The sequence below is a fragment of the Apteryx mantelli genome, chromosome 7 (genome assembly GCF_036417845.1).
Source record: "Apteryx mantelli isolate bAptMan1 chromosome 7, bAptMan1.hap1, whole genome shotgun sequence".
Lineage (NCBI taxonomy): Eukaryota > Metazoa > Chordata > Aves > Apterygiformes > Apterygidae > Apteryx > Apteryx mantelli.
The window spans coordinates 34,174,035-34,195,735 of NC_089984.1; the positions used below are offsets into that span (position 1 = coordinate 34,174,035).

Consider the following 21,701-nt stretch of genomic DNA (forward strand, 5'->3'; position numbering starts at 1 on the left):
TCTCGTGCCATAATAGGAATTGCCACCAGAGATCAGAGGGCAGCCTTCCTAAACCCGTATTTTGCCTTTAAGAGCTGCCATCACCTATGCTTCAGCAAATGAAACCCCACAGAAGGTAAACATGATACCGTCAGTCAATATTCAGTGGACAAACTGGTACAGAGATTCTTCTCAGTCTCAAACTTTCATGTGAATCTGTATCTAGAATGACAGCTTTCCATGGTTTAATTTCAGAAACTATTTGGAAATGGACAAAGATACAGAAAGAATTATCTTAACAGGATATTAAAAAAAAAAACTAGAACAACATATTAAATGTCATATTAGCAAACAGTTTAATTTATTAAAATAACTCCAGTACACTTCTGTGCTTCTACAGTAGACAGCATTACACGTAACAAGTAAAATGTGTTAACATTCTCAAGGAAGCAGTATCGGGCTCACAAGTGCAGAAACACAACAGCAATAGTATCTTACAACACTTTCCAGCTCAACCGTCTTTTAAATTGTGATTCTGATACTTCTTTGTGGAGCAGACAGTTAGTTAAGCTCAACTGCATATGCTTCCTAATCAAAGATATGTGAATAAAGCCCTATACTGTCAAGAGAAGGCAGGTATGCCGCGCATGTCATCATGAGTAGGAAGTAAATGAATGAACAAGTTTGTGTGTCCTGGGGGAGCGAGTAGTAGTGGCAGCACGGGACATGGGATTCTACCCTTCAATCACACTAGAATACAAGATCTATAGGGTGCACATGGAAAGATTAAGTCTCATATTCATCCTATCCTGAAAGACCCTGGCTCCAAAAGACTTGCACACCTGAGTAACATGCTCGTAAGAATTACGAGACTTGTGCAAGTCTTTATAAGAGGAGAGCCTTAAAATACATTTGTGGTAATTCAGAGCCAGTAATTTCTTCTTTACTGGTATCAAAGATAATTCAACCTGGTATTGTATCAGCAAAAGAAACATGAGAGGTTAATAAAATCAGAAGACACTGAAGGTGTAAATACAGTGCAAAAGTGTTGGTTTTAGTTTTTGACTGTTCCAGTCTGATAGCTTTTATTCTGTGCTTTATTTTCAGGAAAAAGCATAGCTGTCATGTGTGTCATAATATACATGCTTGCGTACATATGTATACATGCACACTTGCTGCAGAAAGCAAAGGCTTCCAGGGGCAGTAGATCATTCATAGTACATGATTTTTCACATGCAACTTTTCCATATAAAAAACAAACCAATTTTAGAATGGTACCCTCCCTATGCTTACTATATGGATTAATTAATGTTTATTCACATGCATATTACCCTGCCCACCTACTGATTTATATTAACCAGATTTGTTAAGGTAATCCATAAGTTATCTTTAGTTGTAATACCTAGCCAGAACACTCTGGTAACCAGGCTATTCCTAGATTTTATGATAGCTAATAAGTCAGTTATTAGAACACTCTTTATAAAATGACTCAAGTTTCAATTGCTTCATATTGCTTCATTTTTAAAATTCTTTTTATATACAATCTTCACTGTTAGTACACTTCAGATTTACTGAAGAGCAGTAAACTATGAGACCTCATTATTAACAAGCACCTAGTCTTTTTTGACATTAAATGGAAGCCATCAGCAACAACTGTTGTGTGGAGCATTCATCCAGTTAACAAAGAGTGCGCATTAGCTAGAATGAGATGAAACTGCTTTGTAAATAGCTGGTAGACTTTAGAAAAAGAAATTATGTGCAGCGTAGTCACTATCCTGCTGAGATAGCAGAAGTATGTAAAAACAAAAGCAATTATATGGTCATTTTCTATCTGTATTAATGTAGCTTTGGTTCAGAAATTCTTAAGTGTTGTAGAGCACCCGGTTTAGTGACAGAACACACGCATCTCACAGTGCTTAAGTGTATAATGCTAACAAACTATACACTGCAGGTTACAAATGTTAATAGCATTTAATAAAAAAAATTACAGAAATATTCCTGTTAACAAATGTGCAGTACAAATGCAAGCTCCTTGGCCACAAACTCAAATTGTGTGCATCGGTTTTGTGCTGGCATAACAGTGCAAATGCTGGGATTCAAGTATGCTTTGCCATATTTAAGTTAATGCCATGTTTAAGTTAAGCAACAGAGATTTACATGATTCTGTGATGAATTTGGGGGGCTTTTTCTGCTTGCAAGGATAGGACGTAAGAATCAAGTGAAACATTACAGTAATTGAAATGTTTAATTTCTCTCATATAGAAGGCAATCTAAATGAGGAGAACACATTTCACAAGCAAACTAGCTTCACGTACCACTAAGTTATTGCTTCAACTAGATCAGCTGTGCTAAAATACAGGACTACAGCTTGCAACCTCATCTCCACTCACATGGAGACAAAATGAAATCTCCTGAGCTCTACACAGTGCAAGTTCTTCATGCAAACGGACTGAATTGCAAGACTGGAGTCCTGTTTCATAGGACAGGATCATTCAACGCTTTGTTTTTTCTTTTCATACACCCAGTTAGATTCAGAAGCAAAAGTACATTGTTTATGACTTTTTTTTAATATTTCTAGAGGCTATTATTTCATACCATTTTAGATCTGCTCAGCAACAAAATACAACATGAACACTCTTTTCCAAAGAATTGCAAAAGTTATTGCTGAAATTTTTAGGGCCAAAAATAAAATTATTTCACCAAATCAAGACTTTACTCCACTTAAAAAAAGAAAAACCAAGAAATCTGACACCCTATTAATTAAAAAACTTAATAGTTTTTTTTTCAATTAAATAATAATCTAAGATTTTACAAGGTATTCACATTTAAGCAACCGTCTCATGACTTTCATCTGGCTGAAGGACAGATGCCATAATAAAAACAAAACTGCTACTATCACATTCTTCACGAAAGCAGTGATTAGTGCAATTTACCACTGCACTACACAGCTCTAATAGTGCAAGGTGTGTCTGCTGACATCAGTTCTCACAATCATCTGCTACATGGTTGTTATCCTCAGATGTCTGTAACTGTTACTCTCATTAGAATTTTGGCATTTATGTTAACATTTATGAAAAGCTATGGCTTTATCCACAAAGTATATATCCTGCCTAAGCAAAATTTTATAAAACATTTATTTAAAACAATAAAACTGGATTGGAATGAAAGTTGTTTATGCCATAAGCAATTTTGCCACTAAACTCAAGATGTCAGGGTTAGCTACAGAGCACGAATATCTGTATTTGTGCATCCATTACAGTCTTAAAAGTAGATTTATTTAAAACATAACACTGATAAAATGTCACTCTTCATTTTAAACCTAATTCTAATAGTTTATTTTATTTTTTGCAACATGTCTGATCACTTATATCCAAAGTGTCATCTGAGTATCACTGCATTACAACAGGATTGGGACTGTAAGAAACCCATAAATGCATACGGAAGAAGGCACTTGTCTTCCAGTGGTTCAAGTCAGAGAAGGCCTTACCCAAACAGTGGCACCTTTCACTCTGAAGGACTAGCAAATGTCCCCAGGCTTTGACAGAGTCTCAAAACCTATCTTCACGTCCCTGGACGAAGGTGCTATACGTGGTCTATAATACCATGAAGCTCATGATGAATTCCAGTAGTTTTTGCCTGTTGCGTTGAGGTAGGAACGTAGTGCTTAGTTCCAAGATAGTGTCTCTTCTTTGTGTGGTCTGATTGAAAACCTAGAGCACAGGGTGAATATATGCAATTATCACCATGTTCAAGGAGTCTCTTCCTGTAATTAACAGTTTATGGTCTGTACTAAATTTGCCCTCATTTACAAGAGTTTTTTTCTTCCTTGAAGGATTGGATGACAATGACTTTAGATATCATTAGAATTCACTCACTACTGAAACTATTCGAGTGGCATGAAAGAAGAGAAACTAAGAAATAAGCACAGCGTATGATAAACAGACAACTACTAACAACAGGGAGGGACAAAACATGCACTAAAAAGCATCATAATTGAAAGTTTAAGTACATCGAAAACAAGACTTCAAATGCTATTGCTGCGAGCAGATACAAAAGCAGATGCCGTCTGGTTCTACTTTTCTAACAGCAGCATAGACTAGAATTAAGATGATGGATTTGATAAATGCTTTCTTCACAGCTCTTACTGTCTACAGGAAGATCCCTTTACTTTGTTAAGCCTCTTTAACACATCGGAATTCAAGGACAAAGACTCCATATCCCTTATCTAGCAATATTTCTTTGCCTAAATGCTGATGCTTTCAAAATTGTACTGCTAAATCCTTTCTGGTATTCAGGAAACCATGTCATTCTGATGAAAGAAGGTCTTCTTTTGAAAAATCTAGATATGCAACTTAAAATGCAAAACGTAGTGGTAAAATGCCAAACTGCTCATTATTTTAATAATAAACATTATTTTAAAGTACATTATTTTAAAGTACACCTTTATCTTCATGGTGGACATTGGAGGTCCATTAGGATGATTCTCCTGGAACACTGATCACTGCTAAGCCAAAATTCAATAACTAATACTTCTTGAAGATTTAAGTAGACCTTCACACTTAGGTACAGCTGTCACTAAGCAAGAAGCATGCTGTCAGCTTTCTGACATTGTCAAACCCCCAATGAAGAATGACCAAAACATGCAGTTGAGCACAGAAACTTCAGTTGCTGTGAATGAAAATGCCTGAACGCCTAGCCACTCTCTAAACAGATCTTCCCAAATGCAAAAAGTGCCCTGTTCTGCACTTTGCGCCCGTCTCCTGAATCCCTAAGCCCACAAGACATTTGCACAGGTCTATTCACAGACTTTAAGCTGATGTTGCACAGAATTCATGAACTGTCAAAACTGTGCTCATTCTTAAAATAAAACTTAAGTCTCTGACTTTGACCACAGAACACTTACTCCAATTTCCTTAAAGACTTTCACTGCATTTTTCACATGACTGTAGGTAGCGCTCTCAGCTGCAAGGAAGAGAACAAAGAGGTAAACAAACTGCAATTGAATTTGGGCTACCTTGATGCTAGGAGGAACAGGAGGAATAAAACACAGTTCCAGAGACAAACTGTTTGACATACCATACACAGCAACGTTTCTCTCTGTCCTGCTTATTAAGTGCCTGTGTAACTTCTGAAGGTATTCAGACTCCGAAACAGGACCACTAAAATTGTGTACAAAGATGACAGCAGAGCTATATGCCTCCAGTAAAGGTCCCAATAACCTCTGCAGGAAAGTGATGTACTGCTGGTGCTCCTGAGACTGACTCACCTAAGGAAGGGCAACAAGAGCATAAGTGACAGAGAACAGTGGAAATGAGAAGTGACCTGCAACATAGAATATGGCAAAACAGCAGCCAAAATAATTCTTAGTGCTACAAGGATTACAGGGGCACAACACATTATGAAAACACAGCAAAAAAGTAGTTTGTCGTGACGAAAAACCACTGCACATCACACATCTACACTAATTTTTTCTCCACCTGGGTATTAATAGTTTAACAACTATTTTCCTAAGATAAAACTAAAGGTGTTAAACTCTTCTTCAGCCAAGAGAAGTGTTACCATTCATTCAAAGAGACGGACATAATTTTCCAAGTGTTAACGAGATAACCTAAACAGTCTGAAAAACTAAAAACATGTCTAAAATCAACATGAGCAATCTAAGAAGGAAAATTGAGTCTGAAAATACCAGCAACACGTGCCCCTTTTTAGAATGTGTGTTGTTAGTAAAGAATAAAAGATTTAGGACACCATAAAATACTGAAGCCTTTAGCAGTTTTCATGACACTGACCATCGCTCTTCCACCTCCCTAGAAGATTGTGTGATGTTTCTTCACATTTTTTCCCCATGGGAAGGAGAGAAAGGTGTTTTACTGATTGTAGCAACAGACTAATGCTAAGAATGAGCACGCAGAAAAAGGTTGTGTTAGTACCCCTACTGAACTAGCGAAGCAGTTTGTATCTTTCATAATAGGCTTCAATATTATTAGCCTTAGGATAACATTACCTTCAGGTAGCAATCTCTCTGCTCTTCTCCAAAATCACTATCTTCATCTTCCTCATCACTTCTCCAAGATAAAGGTTCAGGGAGTTTTTTATCCCACTGCTGCTCTGTAAGACCGGGGCTAACATCTTCCTGATCATCCTGCTTAAATTTGAAAGACAAGGTGGCAAATAGGTAAAAACCCAAATCAAAGCAACAAATAGTTTTATTTTATAACATCATCTGACTTGATCAATCCATTAGTTTAACAGTGTTTAATGAAAGCAGGTGAGACCCAGTTCTAGACAGGGCTGAGATAAGCAGAGAGAAAAGACATTTGGTGAGAAAAGTGTTTTTCTTCAGTTTGTCTGTCACACAGATTCTGCAAATGTTGCCAAATCTCCCTACCAGAGGCCATGCCACTGCAGCTGCCAAGAAAGTATTTTCAATTGTGTTATGACAGAAAAATCGAGATGTTATCTGGATGTGATGCTGCTAACCTCCATACTACTGCTGCCTGTGTTGTTGTCAGTTAATGCAGAACGTCACCGTTTCCTGCTTATAAGTGGTAAGTTACTGCTTCTAATGATGTTCTTGTATTCGTCCCCACATGAGATATTGGTTGAAATGTAAAGAGCCAGTTTTAATCACAAAGGCCCCAAACTATTCAAAACCTGAATATGTTGAGATATAAAACTCTTCCATCTGCTGTGTCACAGCAATTCTGTTCAGCTAATCACCTCGAGCAACCAGCATCCAAGTTTAGTCTCCAAATGCCCCACCAGCAAGCCATCTCCAAACTTTTGAGAAGAGTACATGATAGCAAGAATGGCAGTGGTGGAATTTCTTAACTTCAGTATTGTGAAGGAATAAGAAAACAAAGCAACCACTGTTTGCTTTTCATGTATTTTGTAAAACCATTTATAACTATAAAGTGCTTGAGGGAAATGAAGAAAAGCAAAAAGCACACATGTGCCAAATACACCCCAGAAAACACTGAAGTTTACAGATGAGAAGCATATGACAGCATCTGTCAACTTTTGATCTGGAACTGCAGCAATGTGTTGTGATTTGTGCAACATACATTCTCAGGCTCATAACATAATGAATATTTACAATATGTGGAAAGCACTGTCACCCAGTGACTATGTCATCCCGTGCAGAGCAGAGCTGAGATTTTAATGTAGTTGTTCTGGGGCTGTCTTTTCAGATTCTTTTTTCAGTTGGACCAAAGTGCAATACCTGAACTTTTTCTACTTTAAGCCTCACTTAGGTTGCATGCATTATACTGGTTTGGGACAAGAAAATGTATGACTGTAAGCTAAAGTTTAGAACTAACAAGCAAGAAGATGTTTATCACCATCAAGAGGAGTGAAAAAGAATCATTTTCTATTCATACTGAACCATTTAAAGGAAAAAAAAAAAAAAAGCCAAGCCTGACTCTGGTCTGGGCAAAAATCTGTGAAGATTCATTGACTGTACAATTTATGTGGAATTAATGTTAACTCAGAAATGAGCTCCAGTTGCATGAAATGGACTGAAGATATCTAAATGGTGAATCAACGAACAGATAAGAGTTTCCTGGTACTGACAGAGTTTCCTGGCTATGCTAGAGATCGACAGGATTAAACAGTACAGAAGTTCCTATCAGTAGATGCTATTTGGAACACTAAGAAATACGTCTGAAAAGCAACAATTCCAAGAAGCTGTCCCTTGCAAGGACATAATGAGGTAATCTACTAGAGACCACAGGCACAGGTGACAAGTACATACATACTAGATCTAGTTGTGTAGTGATTTAGTTCTACTGTGCAATAACGCAGGTATGTCAGAAGTTCAGGTATAGAGTAATTCAGGTGGAACAGAAATATTCCAGATATTGAATGATCAAAGTCTGATGCACCAGTCAATTTCAACAGTGCAACTTCAGCAACAAGTTTCAGAAATAGTAAATACATGCTCTGAAGAACAAGGGAAACCTTACTGTCAATCATTGATCAAAATAGTAGAACAGAAAGATTTTAAAATGCCACCAATGCTGAGTTGCTAAGAAAAGACCCCCTACGATTATTCCATTTAGAAATATGAAGCCGGCAAGATAAAAAGCAAATAAATAACAGAGACTTCATATAGGTAATTACCTTCAAAACATCCATGACAAAGAGAAAGGCCTCTAGCAAATGAAGCCTAACATCCTTCCAAGCCTTACAGTATGATCAAGTCTTTTATTTTGAATGAAGCAAAGGCCACAAAACAAGTTAAAAATTACTAAAGAGAACACTGCATTAGGATTGTTTCTTAGTTTTAGGAGCAGGCACTAGATTCACAGGAAAAGAAACCATTAAAACACGAGCATGGAACAACCCAGTCGACTTTAACAGGAAACTTATCGATGTGTTAATGTCAGCAGTAAACTGAAATCATTGAAGATGCAGAAGCTAGCTACCTTTCTTAGAGAAGAGGTTGTAAAAACCCCACAAACATTTCCAAATGGTCCCAAGTCATGAAACAACCACTGCTTGTAGTGTTTGCCACTGATTGTGCAAAATAAGAAGATGTTTTACAAGAAGTGAGCAGGTACAGAGGTTTTTTTGAACTTCAGAAATTCACTGGGGGGAGAGCTCCTTTCTTAAGCATTCAGGTGCTGCATTAGTGCTGTATATCAGACAACACAGGCAAGTTTTTATACGCAGCCTAACAGCTGTCTAAATCCCAGCTAGGAACAGCAAAGGACCAGACTCAGTACTGAAACTCACAGAAGAACCTGCAAGACAGGTTATGTGCTTGAGGAGACAGAGACGCACGTTTGCTATTGTTCACACCTATTTTTCTCCTCCTGTTCTCAGGCATAGGACATAAAGGGTTTTTTTGCCTGAATCCTTTGAATTGTACTCATTTTTTGATTTTTTTTAAAACAGTGATTGCACTCTAATTCATGACAGCATGTCAATACTTAAGATAAAAAGCAAACAGTAACATCTGCAAAACAGGAGAAAGTTTAAAATCTAGGGACATCAAATGAATAGTACCTTTTAACTGCATGTATTAAAAATGGAAGTACGTAACACAAATTATGCAGTAAAACTAGATTAAACCAGTGGCCACTAACAAATGCACCAGATGTAGCTCTAGCCTCCTTTGAAACTGCATTGCTACAAAAAGAAAGCAGCCTAATATATAAGTATTTTCCACACACACTTTTGTATTTTGTCACTTCCTCCTGGGTGCCAAAATTCATTTAACGTGCACAAAAATGTTTGGGAAACAAAGATATGCTGACTCAGCAGACCCCTAGCCCCTGTGTTTCTTTAGCGCTGTAAACCCTTGCGGTTAGATTGCGCCACAAGGCGATTCCAATACAGCAGTGAAACTACAAACTGTGCTGACAGAGGAGGTTCATAATAATTCCTAGACCAATGTAAGGAGATCAAAAAACAACTGAAGGTCTGGACTACAGACTCTTGAAGAGTAGATATTAAACATCCATGTAGCTATACTACAGTTTGGATGGCCTCCAATAATAAAATTATTCCTCATTTTACAAGACAGTATAAAAATGCATCTTGTTTAGTAAGTTTAATGGTGCAGTGAAATTACACACACATTCATAGCATTACAGTATGTTTATACCCAAATGTCTCATGCTTATTAAAAAAAAAAAAGTAGTATCTGTCCTGGACTTGTTAAGCGGTTACAAGCTTTAAGTAATAACATATATTTAAAGCAAGTCGCATAACTAACAAGCATGATCTACCTATGGGTAAAGTCAAGCACAAAAACCAAACCAAGTTCTGTGTTTCTATCACCTTACCTCAGCCACCAGAAGAATACCATATTGTATTAGCCTTTCCACCGATTCATGGCAAACTTGATATATCACCTGGCAAGGCTACACAAAACAAAAAGAAATGTACTGAAAATTACACCCATTATAGGCTCTCTGGTTTCCTATTCAGTACAAATGTTTCAGATATATCAATATTATTCCTTTTAAGCAAGTTATTAAACTTTTACCAGTATAATCCCCATGCATCACTCTTATTTCTATCTTTTGGCAGACAGGCAGATACTTAAAAAATACATAGTGAAATAAGATATTTAAAATTTGTCTGAGTTTTTGGGAGAAAGACATTACTACACTGGCAGAAAAGCACACTAAGTATCTTAAGTATCTTCCCTTCCAACTGTCTCTAAATGGATTTAATTTTTTTTAACAGTTCTGGAATAAAATATTCATAAAACTAAAACTGGTGATGCTTATACAAGCGATTTCTTTGGAATTTAAAGAAAATTACACCTTAACCCTCCCGCCATGTGTTTTGAAACTCTGAATAAATACCAATCTCTTTTACACTGTTTTATAATCATGTAGGATTTTTTTTCCTAGATTAAAAAAAAAAAAAAAAAATCAATTATTAACTGAAGGCAGAGGATGAGATCAGTGATCAACTCTACCATATAAGCTGCATTGCTGCCCAGACAAAAATATTAAATTTGGTTTGTGCTTCATTTAAAAAAAAAAAGGCAAGTGTCAGCGAAAAGTGTTCAAATTTAATAACTCATCCAAGAAAAGTGGTCACAATTTCTAGAATTCTAAGCAATTTCTATGTATAGGAAGAAAAAAGGTCTAGTACTTATAATTTTAAGTATGCAGAGTGTCTTTAAAACTGAGATATCATCAGTTCTTCTCAGCATTTTGTAACAAAACAAAAAGCAAAGTCAGGCCATGTGTAAAATTTTTGCTAAGTATTAGGTGTGGCACACTGACTACTGCACTATTATGTAAATTCAGAATATCTTTAGAATCTGAAGCTTTAGCTCCCAGCTTAATTTCAATCAAATATGCAATGAGTTTGGTAGCCTCAAAGACCTGTATTTGTTTAGATGGGAAAAAAAAAAACATTACATAGCTTTGGGGGAGCGCAGATGTAGCTGTGATGGTCTACTGACGTTAATGAGGAGGTATGTTAGAAGGCGTTCAGAAGTCCAACCTCAAGTCGCGGGAACCTGACAGAGATTGGCCTTCCTCTCTCAGGAAAAGCCTACTGCCAGCACAGCAGAAATGCCACCGGCTCACCCCCAAACTCTCCATCCATCACTTGCATGAGCAGCAGGCATGTACTATGTACGTACCACCTAAACCAGACTGATTGCTTTCGCCATACCTCGCTAAGGAAAGAAGGTAGCGACATGAATGCGGCAAGGTAATTCGCGTTAACATCTTAAGCCAGAGATCGTTTGGACGAACTGCTCTAATGCAACTACGCTCACTGAAATGTTCAAACACTTCCTTGAAGGGAATGAGAGCAACGCTATTTTCTTTTTTCAAATGATGTTCAATCTCCTGCTACTCATATCATCAAACTATATTTACAGTGAACATACCAGAACCAAGATAGTTAAAGAAAGCATCAATACTCTTTAAAGTAACAAAGACAGTTCCAACCAGAATAACGTTTAAAATGAGGACAATTAATGCAATGAATGTCACTTACCAAAGATACCGTAAATTCATTAGAAAGCAAGTAACACAAGCTGGCAGCTTTGCGGACCAAGTGTTCTTGACTAATCAAACTGGGAGAAGCACCGTTGGTACCGTTTCTGTACCTTTTACTCTGAACTGCATGAAGACTGCAGGCTAGAGCAGAAACAAACATAAACAAAGCTTGTTTTATGAGGAGTTTTCTAGCAAAGGAAACTTAAGCTTTTATTTTGCCTATGTCTAGGCTTTTAAAAGCAGTCAACCACCGCATATGCAATGAAAAATCTAGCCTATGTAAAATTATCCTAATAAAATGAATTACAGTAATGTCTAAATCAAGAAGAGAGGATCAAAAAGATAGATTATGTCACAGTGTGTAAGAGTTACAAGAAACGAAACTCCAAGCTGAGATCCTTATCCAGTTATCAACAAGTACTACAAAGGGCCAACATCAACAACATTAATAAGGACAGAAATCATCACTATTTCATTTGTGTTCGACTGATGTCAGATCAAAACAAAATCTCATTAATATACTGCTGATCAAAGCACAGGTTCTGCCATGTTGGCAGAAAACTCTGATAGTGTGAGACTTTGTCTATGGCAGTGACCAATGCAACCTAATACCAGTACTACCAAGAAAGGTAAAAATGTTAGGAAAAGGAAGTGGAGACATCCCACAGAACAGAAACAATCTTACTTTTCAGGTATCTTTGTTAAGGTAAACATGGCCTGAAGGGCTGGGGCAGGGGATTTCTAGTGTTTGTATAAGTAAATTATATGTAAAACTGTTTATTTTTGTGCAGACACTTTTGACTCCATGTATTGATGCAAGTGTGTCACAAACTAGTCTCTCCTTGGTAAACCCCAACACATACCAATAATGGCCTCCTTAATGAATACATGAAGTACTCCGTTGCTGTAGAAGTTGAGTTCAAAGACAGCAGGTATCGCTGTGCTGGGAGTGATGAAGAACTCATTGTTTCTGCTAGTATTTGTGATATTTACACAGTTTCCCAACAAGTGGACGGCATGCATGACAACGTCATCTGAGTTCCCTGAAAATCCCAAGTCAAAGTCACGGGCCAAGACCTCCTCCTTCATGGAGAAGAAGTCTTCTACCAACCTGGAAAGATCAGTTCCCTAGAAATAAAAACAGAACAACAAGATGAAATATTTTTTTTGCACAGGAAATTTCTCTCTGCTGTTATCTTATCTATAAACCACATAACCATGTACCTAGCAAAACACATAAATGAACTTTCAATTTTCAATAATCCAAAGTAAAACCTATCATATTAGAAAATCTTGTTTTCATGGAAGTTTTGCTGAAATAGCCTACAGATTTTGAACTACATAGGATTATAGTTTAAAACCATGCAGCTAGTTGAGAATGCAGGTTTTTGTTTGCTTCCTAGTTTATTTCACAATCTGCAGGCACCTGAATGGTTCTTTAGGAGAATACATTAGAGATCTCAAATTTTCATTAGCTCCACTATAAACTAAATGATTGATCATGAAAGAATATGGCAATTAACAGAATTTTTGTTCAATTATTTGGGGACATGGGGAAGAGCTCCTCAAGCACTTTGCTTTTCTTGTTTTTTTGCCAAGATGGCCTCAGATCACACTGTAAAATTCATCTTTCCCCTGGTCATTTTACAAAATTGGAAGAGCAGACTGACAGGAATGTTTGAGAATGTCCTCGGCTATGAAGGTTACATATTTGACCAATACTTTTGAATATGTTCTTAATTTATAGGCAATAAAAGCTTCAGATTAGAAGGAAAAGGAATTTCAGACAAAAATACAAAAAAAAAAAATTGTAGGAGCAAAAACCATTCCTCCAAGACCCATACACAGAAATTTAATTAAATGTTAGTATCATTCTGCCATCCTGGAGTAATATTATAGTATTAAAGAATAACAAAACTTGAGCTGCTAACATATTCAATGGCATATTTATTTAAATATCTGGGATCCAAAAGGAATCATAATACAATGAACTAAGACCACACAGTCTTAAAAAAATTTTTTTGAAGTAAAAAAAATATTTCCATATAAGTATGTATTATACCTCATCAGTAATGATGCATCTTCGAGCATCCACTACTAACTAGAATATTAGCACTCAGAATACCTTCAGTACTCTCATCAGTATCATGGAATAGCAAAATGCATATTTTTTAATTAATAAGGCCATACAAAGTGCTGCTCAGCTATGTAAGCAGCATGGAAGCCTTACCTGTCTATGTCTGTAGAGCAACAAACAGGCAACTATGTGGGTAGACATCACAGCACAGGACTTGTTAGCAGCTAGAGGTAAGCAAAATAAAGTTATACTGGAACTTGTTATGTATCTGAGAAGTTCAGATCATCATTAAAAGTGAAACTGTAGCCATTATTAAAAAAAAAAAAAAAGTGGTACTTGCATAGGGGCTGTGCCTTTGAATGAGATATAAAGTGTATTAAGTCTGTATAATAACAATAAAAGGGTATGAACTCTAGAATTGCAACCGCACCCTGATGCTACTGCATTAAGAAGCCTCTGGCAAGTCACCCAGCCCTGACTGCTTCAGTTCCTTCTAGCAGCATATGATGATCATATTCACCTTGCAGAAGGATAGTAATTAACAGGTAGGATTCTAGAGTATTGTAAGCATGTAAAATACTAAAGTAATCAGACTAAAATAATTTTAATGAAGAAGCCTGAGTAAAGCTCAAGCATTTGCTAGAATAAACAACTAAGTCCAATTTTGTTCACATCTTTTATACCACAAATCATAGACCTACTGATTAAAAAATACCCACATAACCTACAAAACCTGGCAACAGTGGTCAATGCAGCTAGATGAATTCATGCGATTAATATGTGAAATAATGCCTGTAAGACACTTAAGGAATTCCTTACACGGAGTGATACAAAATCAGTGTATCAGTGTGGCAATCAGCTCACACACTTCAGTGTGCAACAAGCTGGCATTTCAGTATACAAGTCCAAGGAATACAAAGTTACCAAAACAAAATAAATACCTTGTAATTAATCAGAAAAACTGCTTATTAAATATTGAAGAGAAGTGAGGGAGGAAGGCAAAGGAGGGAGAACTGTCAAGAAAGCATATGAAGTCACGAAACATTCACCTGAATGGGGGGAATTTGGAAGCATGACACTATGAAGCAGCAACCAGGAAGACAAGGAAAGTAGCTCGTAATGACACTGTAACACTTACTGAACAAAATATGCTCAGCCAAGTTGGCTATCAACTCTCTTCTGAAGGGCTCACTGGATACGTCCCTGGTGATAGGCAGCGAAGCCTCTCTACCTTCATCCACAGTATCGCTCGGTCTGAATACAGAATAAAAATTTGCAGTATGATACTTAAGTTTTCATCAAAACTTAGAATAACGTAGCCTGATGTATTTTATACACGAGCTGAATTACGTAGCACCAAAACCACTACGCATTCTAGTTAAGGGCAGAAAAATGTTATGCATAACAAGGTCCACAAAAATTTGACCATCTACCTATCTTTCCACATGCTTTCTTCACACTAAACAACAATCCAAGATAAGACTCCTCAAAAGAAAAACAGTAATACAGAACATTTACTTTTTTACTAAGGTTATTCATGACTTTGCCATTACATCATTCGTACCCCACAAATCTTTTCCCTTCAATGAATATAGACAACAAAAGCACATTATGCAAATCTGCTGAGAAGGTGGTTTTCAGCCCAGCCACTCCATATACTAGAAAGTCTTCTGTATGTAGCTTCAACTTTCTAAAGATAAATGACTGACTTTGTCTCTGCTAGGACCACACAAGCTTGTATAAGCCAAGCAAAGAGCTCAACTAAAATGTAAATCTGTATAACGAATGCAGCCCTAGCTCTAAAGCACAGTTTTGCATTTCTGAGTGACGGTCATCTCCTTGACCAAAGGGGCACTTGCGCACAAGTCCTCAGTAAGAAGAGCTGTTTGCTTTGAAATTATACCACAAAACACCTCAATATTTGTGGAATTTAAAAAAGGAATTCTTCCTATTTCATTAAGTGTGTCAATTTTATTCCCTGACAAAACTATTCCATAAAATTTAAAATTAAACCAAGAGAGGTCACTAGAATTAATCAAAAAAAAAAAAGCAAACAATTTCTAGAGCTTATTTAAACAAAATTCCCCAGAGAAAAGGCAACTCTTGTGATAAATTGCACAGTTACAAGTGTCTAAAATTTCTGTTTGTCTATACACAATTAGATTATCCTTGGAGAGTTGCTTGAAATGTAACCTAATGCAGAATACTAAAATCCAAACAAACAGAACAAAAAACCCACCCAATCTGTCCGCCCTCTCCCCAATCCCCCCAAACCTCTACCTTGATGGAAGTATAGCTGGTAACAAAGCTTGTTCCAAAGAAAGAGGAGCAGGCACAGGTTTTTGACTTTGGCTGTTTACATATTCCTATTAAGAGAAGACTTGTTATTTTTGTACTTTTTCACCTTATTTTTGCACTCAACTGCTAATGCTATTTATAAGAAAAAGGCAACCATTCCAAAAATCACAGTTGTGATTAAAAATAGCCCACACTACAAAAGATGAAATAAGGTCACAGAAATTAAAAGTTTCCAGCAGTTTATTCACCAGTGATTCTATTTTATGAAAAGACAAACTTCCCGCAGCATTGAATCTGTACTTCAGGAAAACACTGCAACAAACCAATACATTATCCCTGTCAGCACCCTGCTGGCAACAGCTTTCTTGAGACTAGATTCTCCATGATTAAAATTAATGCGAACCGCCTTCATTAACGTGAATGACAGCAAAGTCTAGTACCCATTCAGGTCAACATAAAATTATAACAACTGCCTGTTGCTGCTTTCCTCATAAACCCCAGGACAGGGAGCATCTCCATAGATAAACACTACAGAAACTCTGGCTATAAGACACGGCACAGTGCTATAAGCTAAAGCACCCAGGAAGCAGGCAGCATACCACATGCTTGGAGTTCTTTCTCGGAAGTAAAATGTCTTTCCTTATAGGTTACCATTTGCATTATTCTATTTTCAGAACGCTGTGTTCTTCCAGTTCCTATGAAGACTGCTGTAGGAAACTACAGAGCCACTTAGCCTGCTGGTCAGGAATACATTTCCCTCCCAGGAAAGCTGCTTGAAAGACTTTCACAGCCAACTCTCTCTTCTGCTTCTAATTCTGTACTCACAGAACTGCTAATGCTCAAAATTAACCCCAAGAACTCACTCATTTTAGAAAAAAAACCTGCAGCAATATAACTATGTAAATTTAAAAATGATAGAGTTGCACTTCGGCATACTTAAGCAATTTGTCTCATGCTGATACCTTTCTGGAGCACAAGAATGAATTCACATACAAGTGAGACACGAGAGAGGTTGCTAGGAAGGCACAGAGCGACTAGCATTTCACCAGATTAAGAGGGCAGATAACCTTCTTTTCCTTATACTGATCCAAGACCAATTGTTAACTCTGCACCAAGAATAGCCTGGAAGTGACCCAAGCCGCCTTACTTGGAAGTGAATTACTATCTTTCCAAGCTACACTCATTATAATGCAGCGCAGACAGTCACAATAATTTCATGCTGTGGTAACTGATCTCTCCAAAGCTCTCCAACCTACTGCTCTTCTGAGAGAAGTAGGGCAGAAAGAAGAATGCCTAATTAATTTGAATAATGTTCTAGTAGATGGATGTTACAGTAGTTAATCTTATTAAAGTCACATTACAAATAAGGCAATACAGTAGCAGAACACAGACTAGTGACATGCAGATAAATTAGGTATAACACTGGCAGATTCTGCAAAGAGATCAGAGAAAATTTAATAGTGAAGGGAGCTAGCTGTACTACCCCCTTCCCCAAGAACCTACAGAACACTATTTGGTGAACTAGTATAGGTAATAGTTGCAAACTAATAATGAACGAAGACATTCAGGGCATATGAAGATTTTACATATAGATGATGTATGATCCATGACACTTTTATAGTTACTAATTTGCTTAGCAAATTAAAAAAAAAATCCAGTGAGATAAAATGCTCTTCCCCTACACTAGTATAAACCATTCAATTACTCAAACTGAAGAACACTATTCCTTTTCCTTCGACTCCAGATGTCTCTACAACTTAAAGAATTACTACACGGTACATGGATCGTTTTAAAGATGGTTTGTTAAGAAAAACACCAAAAAACAACTCAGCAAAATAATATAAACCTTAATATCAATGTTAAGACTATTTCAGTTTATCGCAAACATGTCCCAAGCCTGATGTCTTCAGCAGAATGGGGAAGCTGTATACTTTTGCTCCACTGAAATAGACTTCTGCACATAACGCTAATGACGATAACCCACAATGAGAATTTCAAAATAAAGGTGTCTCACTACAGAAACTTCAGAACATCAAACCTTCAAAAGAATCTTCAAAATATCAAACTTACTTTTAAGGAAAATGGTTGTGCAAAATCTACTCTGACACACCCATAATTCTTTCGCAGCATTCTGAAGACTCCTCTAGCTATACTCCAAAGGCTTTCATTCTTCTTAGGCTTCCCCTGGAAGACATGGTGGTTTTTCTCAATTTGCAATTAAAAGGCTTTTTTAAAATTAAAATGCAAACAACAGCAGACTGACAATAAAGTCTGACACACCTCACAGCTTCAAATAAATCTAGAGAACCATCTTTTCCCCATACATAATAATTTGAATGCATTTAGAAATATATCACCCACACCTAGTCACTCCCTCTCAGAGAGGCTTTGTGATTCATGGTTCTACATGCTTCAACACTAACACAAAGTACATGTGACGGAGGACTACTAGCACACAGATTAACTATATAATATGTTCTCCTGCACATAAACAGAAAATCCCCTAGGCAAAACAAGTTGTTCAATTACTCTTACCAGCTGTTCACTGTTATAGTGACCTTCAATTATGCGATCATAGGAGATTCCCACAGGTATAATTAGGACGTCGGGAGTAGCATTTGAAAAGAGAGCATCCACGACCACAGATAAAAGACCTGCTCTAGCACTGGATGTCTTTCCACTTCGAGACCGCGTGCCTTCCAAGAATATTTCTAAAAACTGCTGCTGTCTCAACAATTCTTCTATGTGCTGAATATAAAGAGATTGAAAAAGAAAAAAAATGTACATCTAATTATACTGACAAATTCATATTTGAAATATATTGCTTCTTATCAGCAACCACTTCCTCTTAAAAACACTGGAAGATCATGGGTTGACATGAATACTTGCAGAAAATAAAAATAAAAACAATAATCAATGCTTTACACAAAACCAGACCAGCCTGCAATTTAATTTGCATGAATATACAAGCAGTATAATGCCATTTATTCAAGAACAGCATCTCTAACAACAGCTGATCTAGCTGATTTGCAAATCTCTCTTCTTTCGGTTCCCCGGTACATCCTATCTTCCACATCGCAAATACAGCTGGTGTACTGAATGGCACAAAGGATTACATCAGCACATCATAAACAGAGACACTTCCATTAAGTTAATATAACCAGTGTAGATATGCCCCAGTGCAAAGGAAATCAGAAAAACAAGACTTAAGTTTAACATTAATTCACAGGCTGTTAATTCCGCTTTAATAAGGATTACCCAAGGTGAAAATCTTCTCATCCTCAAGGGTGCTGGGCATTAAATTCTCATTTATTTTATACATTCAAAACATAACACAAAAATGTACCCTGTTTTTGCAGCATGATCCCCCAGACAAATTCAAATCAATAAAAAACATCCCCAGTCAGATGGAACTCAGTCTCTCCCCGCTGTCAGCCAACTGAAACGCTACCTAGGGAAACAAAGGCAAGAAATACGTACCACATAGAGCAAAGCTCTGTACAGAAAGTCCTTACGACCATCAGGACTCTGATCCAACTTTCGACGAATGAAAAATCCTCCTAGTTTGCGGATCAATGTGCTACATAATAAAGAAGAATTATACTCATTAATTTTAATTTGCAGGAAACCACTACACAACCAGTACAAAATTCCTAACAGGAAGTGAAATTGCTGAAGTTTGGAATTACTAAAATTCCCTCAAAATAAAATGTATTATGCTATTCACACATGGTGTGATTCACACAAATATTACTCATCTTAATCAACAGGCTTTTCTACACTTTCTCCATTTCACTACCTTAATAGACCACTTTACCCTCTAAGTCAAGATATCCCCCTTCTTTCCTCGTTGCCTGCCACGACACCCAGTAGCTCAGTGATTGCCAGATTTTAATTCACTGGCAAAGCATTAGCTAAAACACTTTCTGATGTTCTTCAGCCACCAGAAATATAATTTAAACACAGGCCAAATTGGGGTACTTTCCCCATAAAGCATTATTTACGCACTACAGTTGCCTACCAATAGTCAGCCCTTCATAAAGGAGAAAAATTGTCCATTCACAACATTTTTTTCCACATACTCATCTTTCCTTAATCACCTACCCACTTTCTTTGAGTCTCCTAGAAGGAAGGAGTGTCATTCCTTATCCTGCTTAGGTTAGGACAGGATTTCTCAAAAGGATTTTGTTATACTCTCTCCGTGAGCATGTAAGAGGAACCAAATGAATTCTACAGAACGACCCTATAATATCCTGCTTATCTTATATCTGGACCACACCATCAGCTACTGTGCAGTTATAACAACATGGGTCACCTGAAGATCCCCCTCATTTCTTTTTTTCAAAGAAGTGGTTCCACTTAATTTATTATCTTTACCTGAAGATGGGGATGTTGAGATTGTTCCCTGCAGCAATGTAGGGTGCTTTGATGTTATGGCAAAAAAGAATGAACGTGAGGAGTAGATAGTCAATGTGAGATTTGTGAACAGGCAAGAAGATAAGAGGCAAATTCATCTATGGAGGGGAGAGAAGAAAAAAAGGATAGAGCAGTTAATAAGAAATGTGGAATAATATTCTTTTTCTCCATCATTGAGATTGCTAGCATCATATTATCAGAACTGATGATATTTTCCAGTTTTGTCTTTCAGTTTATTTACTTTTGGTTTTCACTCATCTGTGACAATGAGAACGTTTTAGTCAACTGTACTTTTTAATTTTCATGGACTAGTAGTTTTCAGCTGTAGATGTTACGAGAAAGCAATGATTGATATTCACAGTTTCTTCAGACTCACAGCACTAAGACAACCATCAAACAATTTATGGGGATGTAGCGAAACCATCAGTGTCACCAAAGTGCTGCTATTTCTTTCTATCACAAATCAACAAGGACCTATGAATAGTGGGGTCCCCCACACTGTAACAGAAAATATTAAAAACCAATTTCTTTTTTTTTACTTCTAGACCCTATCTATCGATCAAGTATTGCACATATCTGCCCTCAGCAGTGTTTCTTGTTAATCAGTGCTGTAGATATATAGTATTAATGCAATTATTTGTTTGCTATTGGTATCCTTATCTAATGCATCTTTCTCAGGTGAACTCTGCACAAAAGATTAAAGCTGTGGTTAGGTAAGCGTTTCTGACTACAAATTCCTTTGAGTGTAAAGAAAATGGTAGAATTTAGGGGCTGTTTTAATCACTTTCAATAAATATTGAAGAATTGGCAGCAGACTACTAACAAGTAAGAAAACAAGTGTAATTTTTAAAGATTTTTATTCCAAATTAAGGTAAGAATGATTCTGAAAATCCTAAATAGACCTACTAACTTCTTACTGGCTGCCTCAGCACAGAGAAAGAAATAACACTGGATGCAGGTTAGGTGAGATAATCATTCAACCTTATAGTTAAAATTTGATCCCAAAACAAAGACAAAACTGGAAGTGGACTTAGTATTTTAGGTTACACAACTCAAAGAGCACGGTATTTAATTAAGAATAGTATTTCACAGATATGAGACACATAGGTCCAGAATCTGGTATTTATACAGACTTAGCAGAACTCTTTAGAAGTGCTATAAACATTAATAGAAACTACATTAGAAATCTGCCTTACTAGCTTCCCCCAACCTGCTTACCTCTGTTGCTGCTTTGACCATTTCTATTTGACCTCTGTGGATCTGAATATTCCAGAAAAAGCTGTTAAACAACTTCAGCAACACCCAACCAGTCAACCTGAAGGAAGAACAAACATAAGTCAAAGAACTTCATTCATTGCTGCTTTCTTTTATACTGCTCTTATATGACTAAAGATAAAGCTATAGAATCTAATTACTTTACGAACAAATCAAATTACTGTAGAATCAAATTATTT

The 21,701-nt window shown here is 36.8% G+C and overlaps 1 protein-coding gene across 4 annotated transcripts in view; it reads right to left on the bottom strand.

Annotated features, from left to right (window-relative positions):
- Positions 1-311: 311 nt before the first annotated feature.
- GPAM (glycerol-3-phosphate acyltransferase, mitochondrial) overlaps positions 312-21,701 on the bottom strand; it is a 33,254-nt gene continuing 11,864 nt past the window's right edge. For 2 of the 4 annotated variants that reach the window (XM_067300243.1, XM_067300239.1), the window contains exons 7-21: positions 21,466-21,562; positions 20,209-20,345; positions 19,312-19,411; positions 18,367-18,579; positions 17,902-18,015; positions 15,814-15,899; positions 14,672-14,787; positions 13,687-13,757; positions 12,320-12,584; positions 11,455-11,597; positions 9,771-9,848; positions 5,984-6,124; positions 5,056-5,245; positions 4,883-4,941; positions 312-3,689 (exon numbers count right to left, since the gene is read on the bottom strand). In XM_067300243.1, the coding sequence (XP_067156344.1) occupies positions 3,573-3,689; positions 4,883-4,941; positions 5,056-5,245; positions 5,984-6,124; positions 9,771-9,848; positions 11,455-11,597; positions 12,320-12,584; positions 13,687-13,757; positions 14,672-14,787; positions 15,814-15,899; positions 17,902-18,015; positions 18,367-18,579; positions 19,312-19,411; positions 20,209-20,345; positions 21,466-21,562 (1,927 nt within the window). In that variant the 3' untranslated portion in view covers positions 312-3,572. The remainder of the gene's footprint in view (positions 3,690-4,882; positions 4,942-5,055; positions 5,246-5,983; positions 6,125-9,770; positions 9,849-11,454; positions 11,598-12,319; positions 12,585-13,686; positions 13,758-14,671; positions 14,788-15,813; positions 15,900-17,901; positions 18,016-18,366; positions 18,580-19,311; positions 19,412-20,208; positions 20,346-21,465; positions 21,563-21,701) is intronic. The other 2 variants (XM_067300240.1, XM_067300241.1) reach the window with 2 other exon arrangements.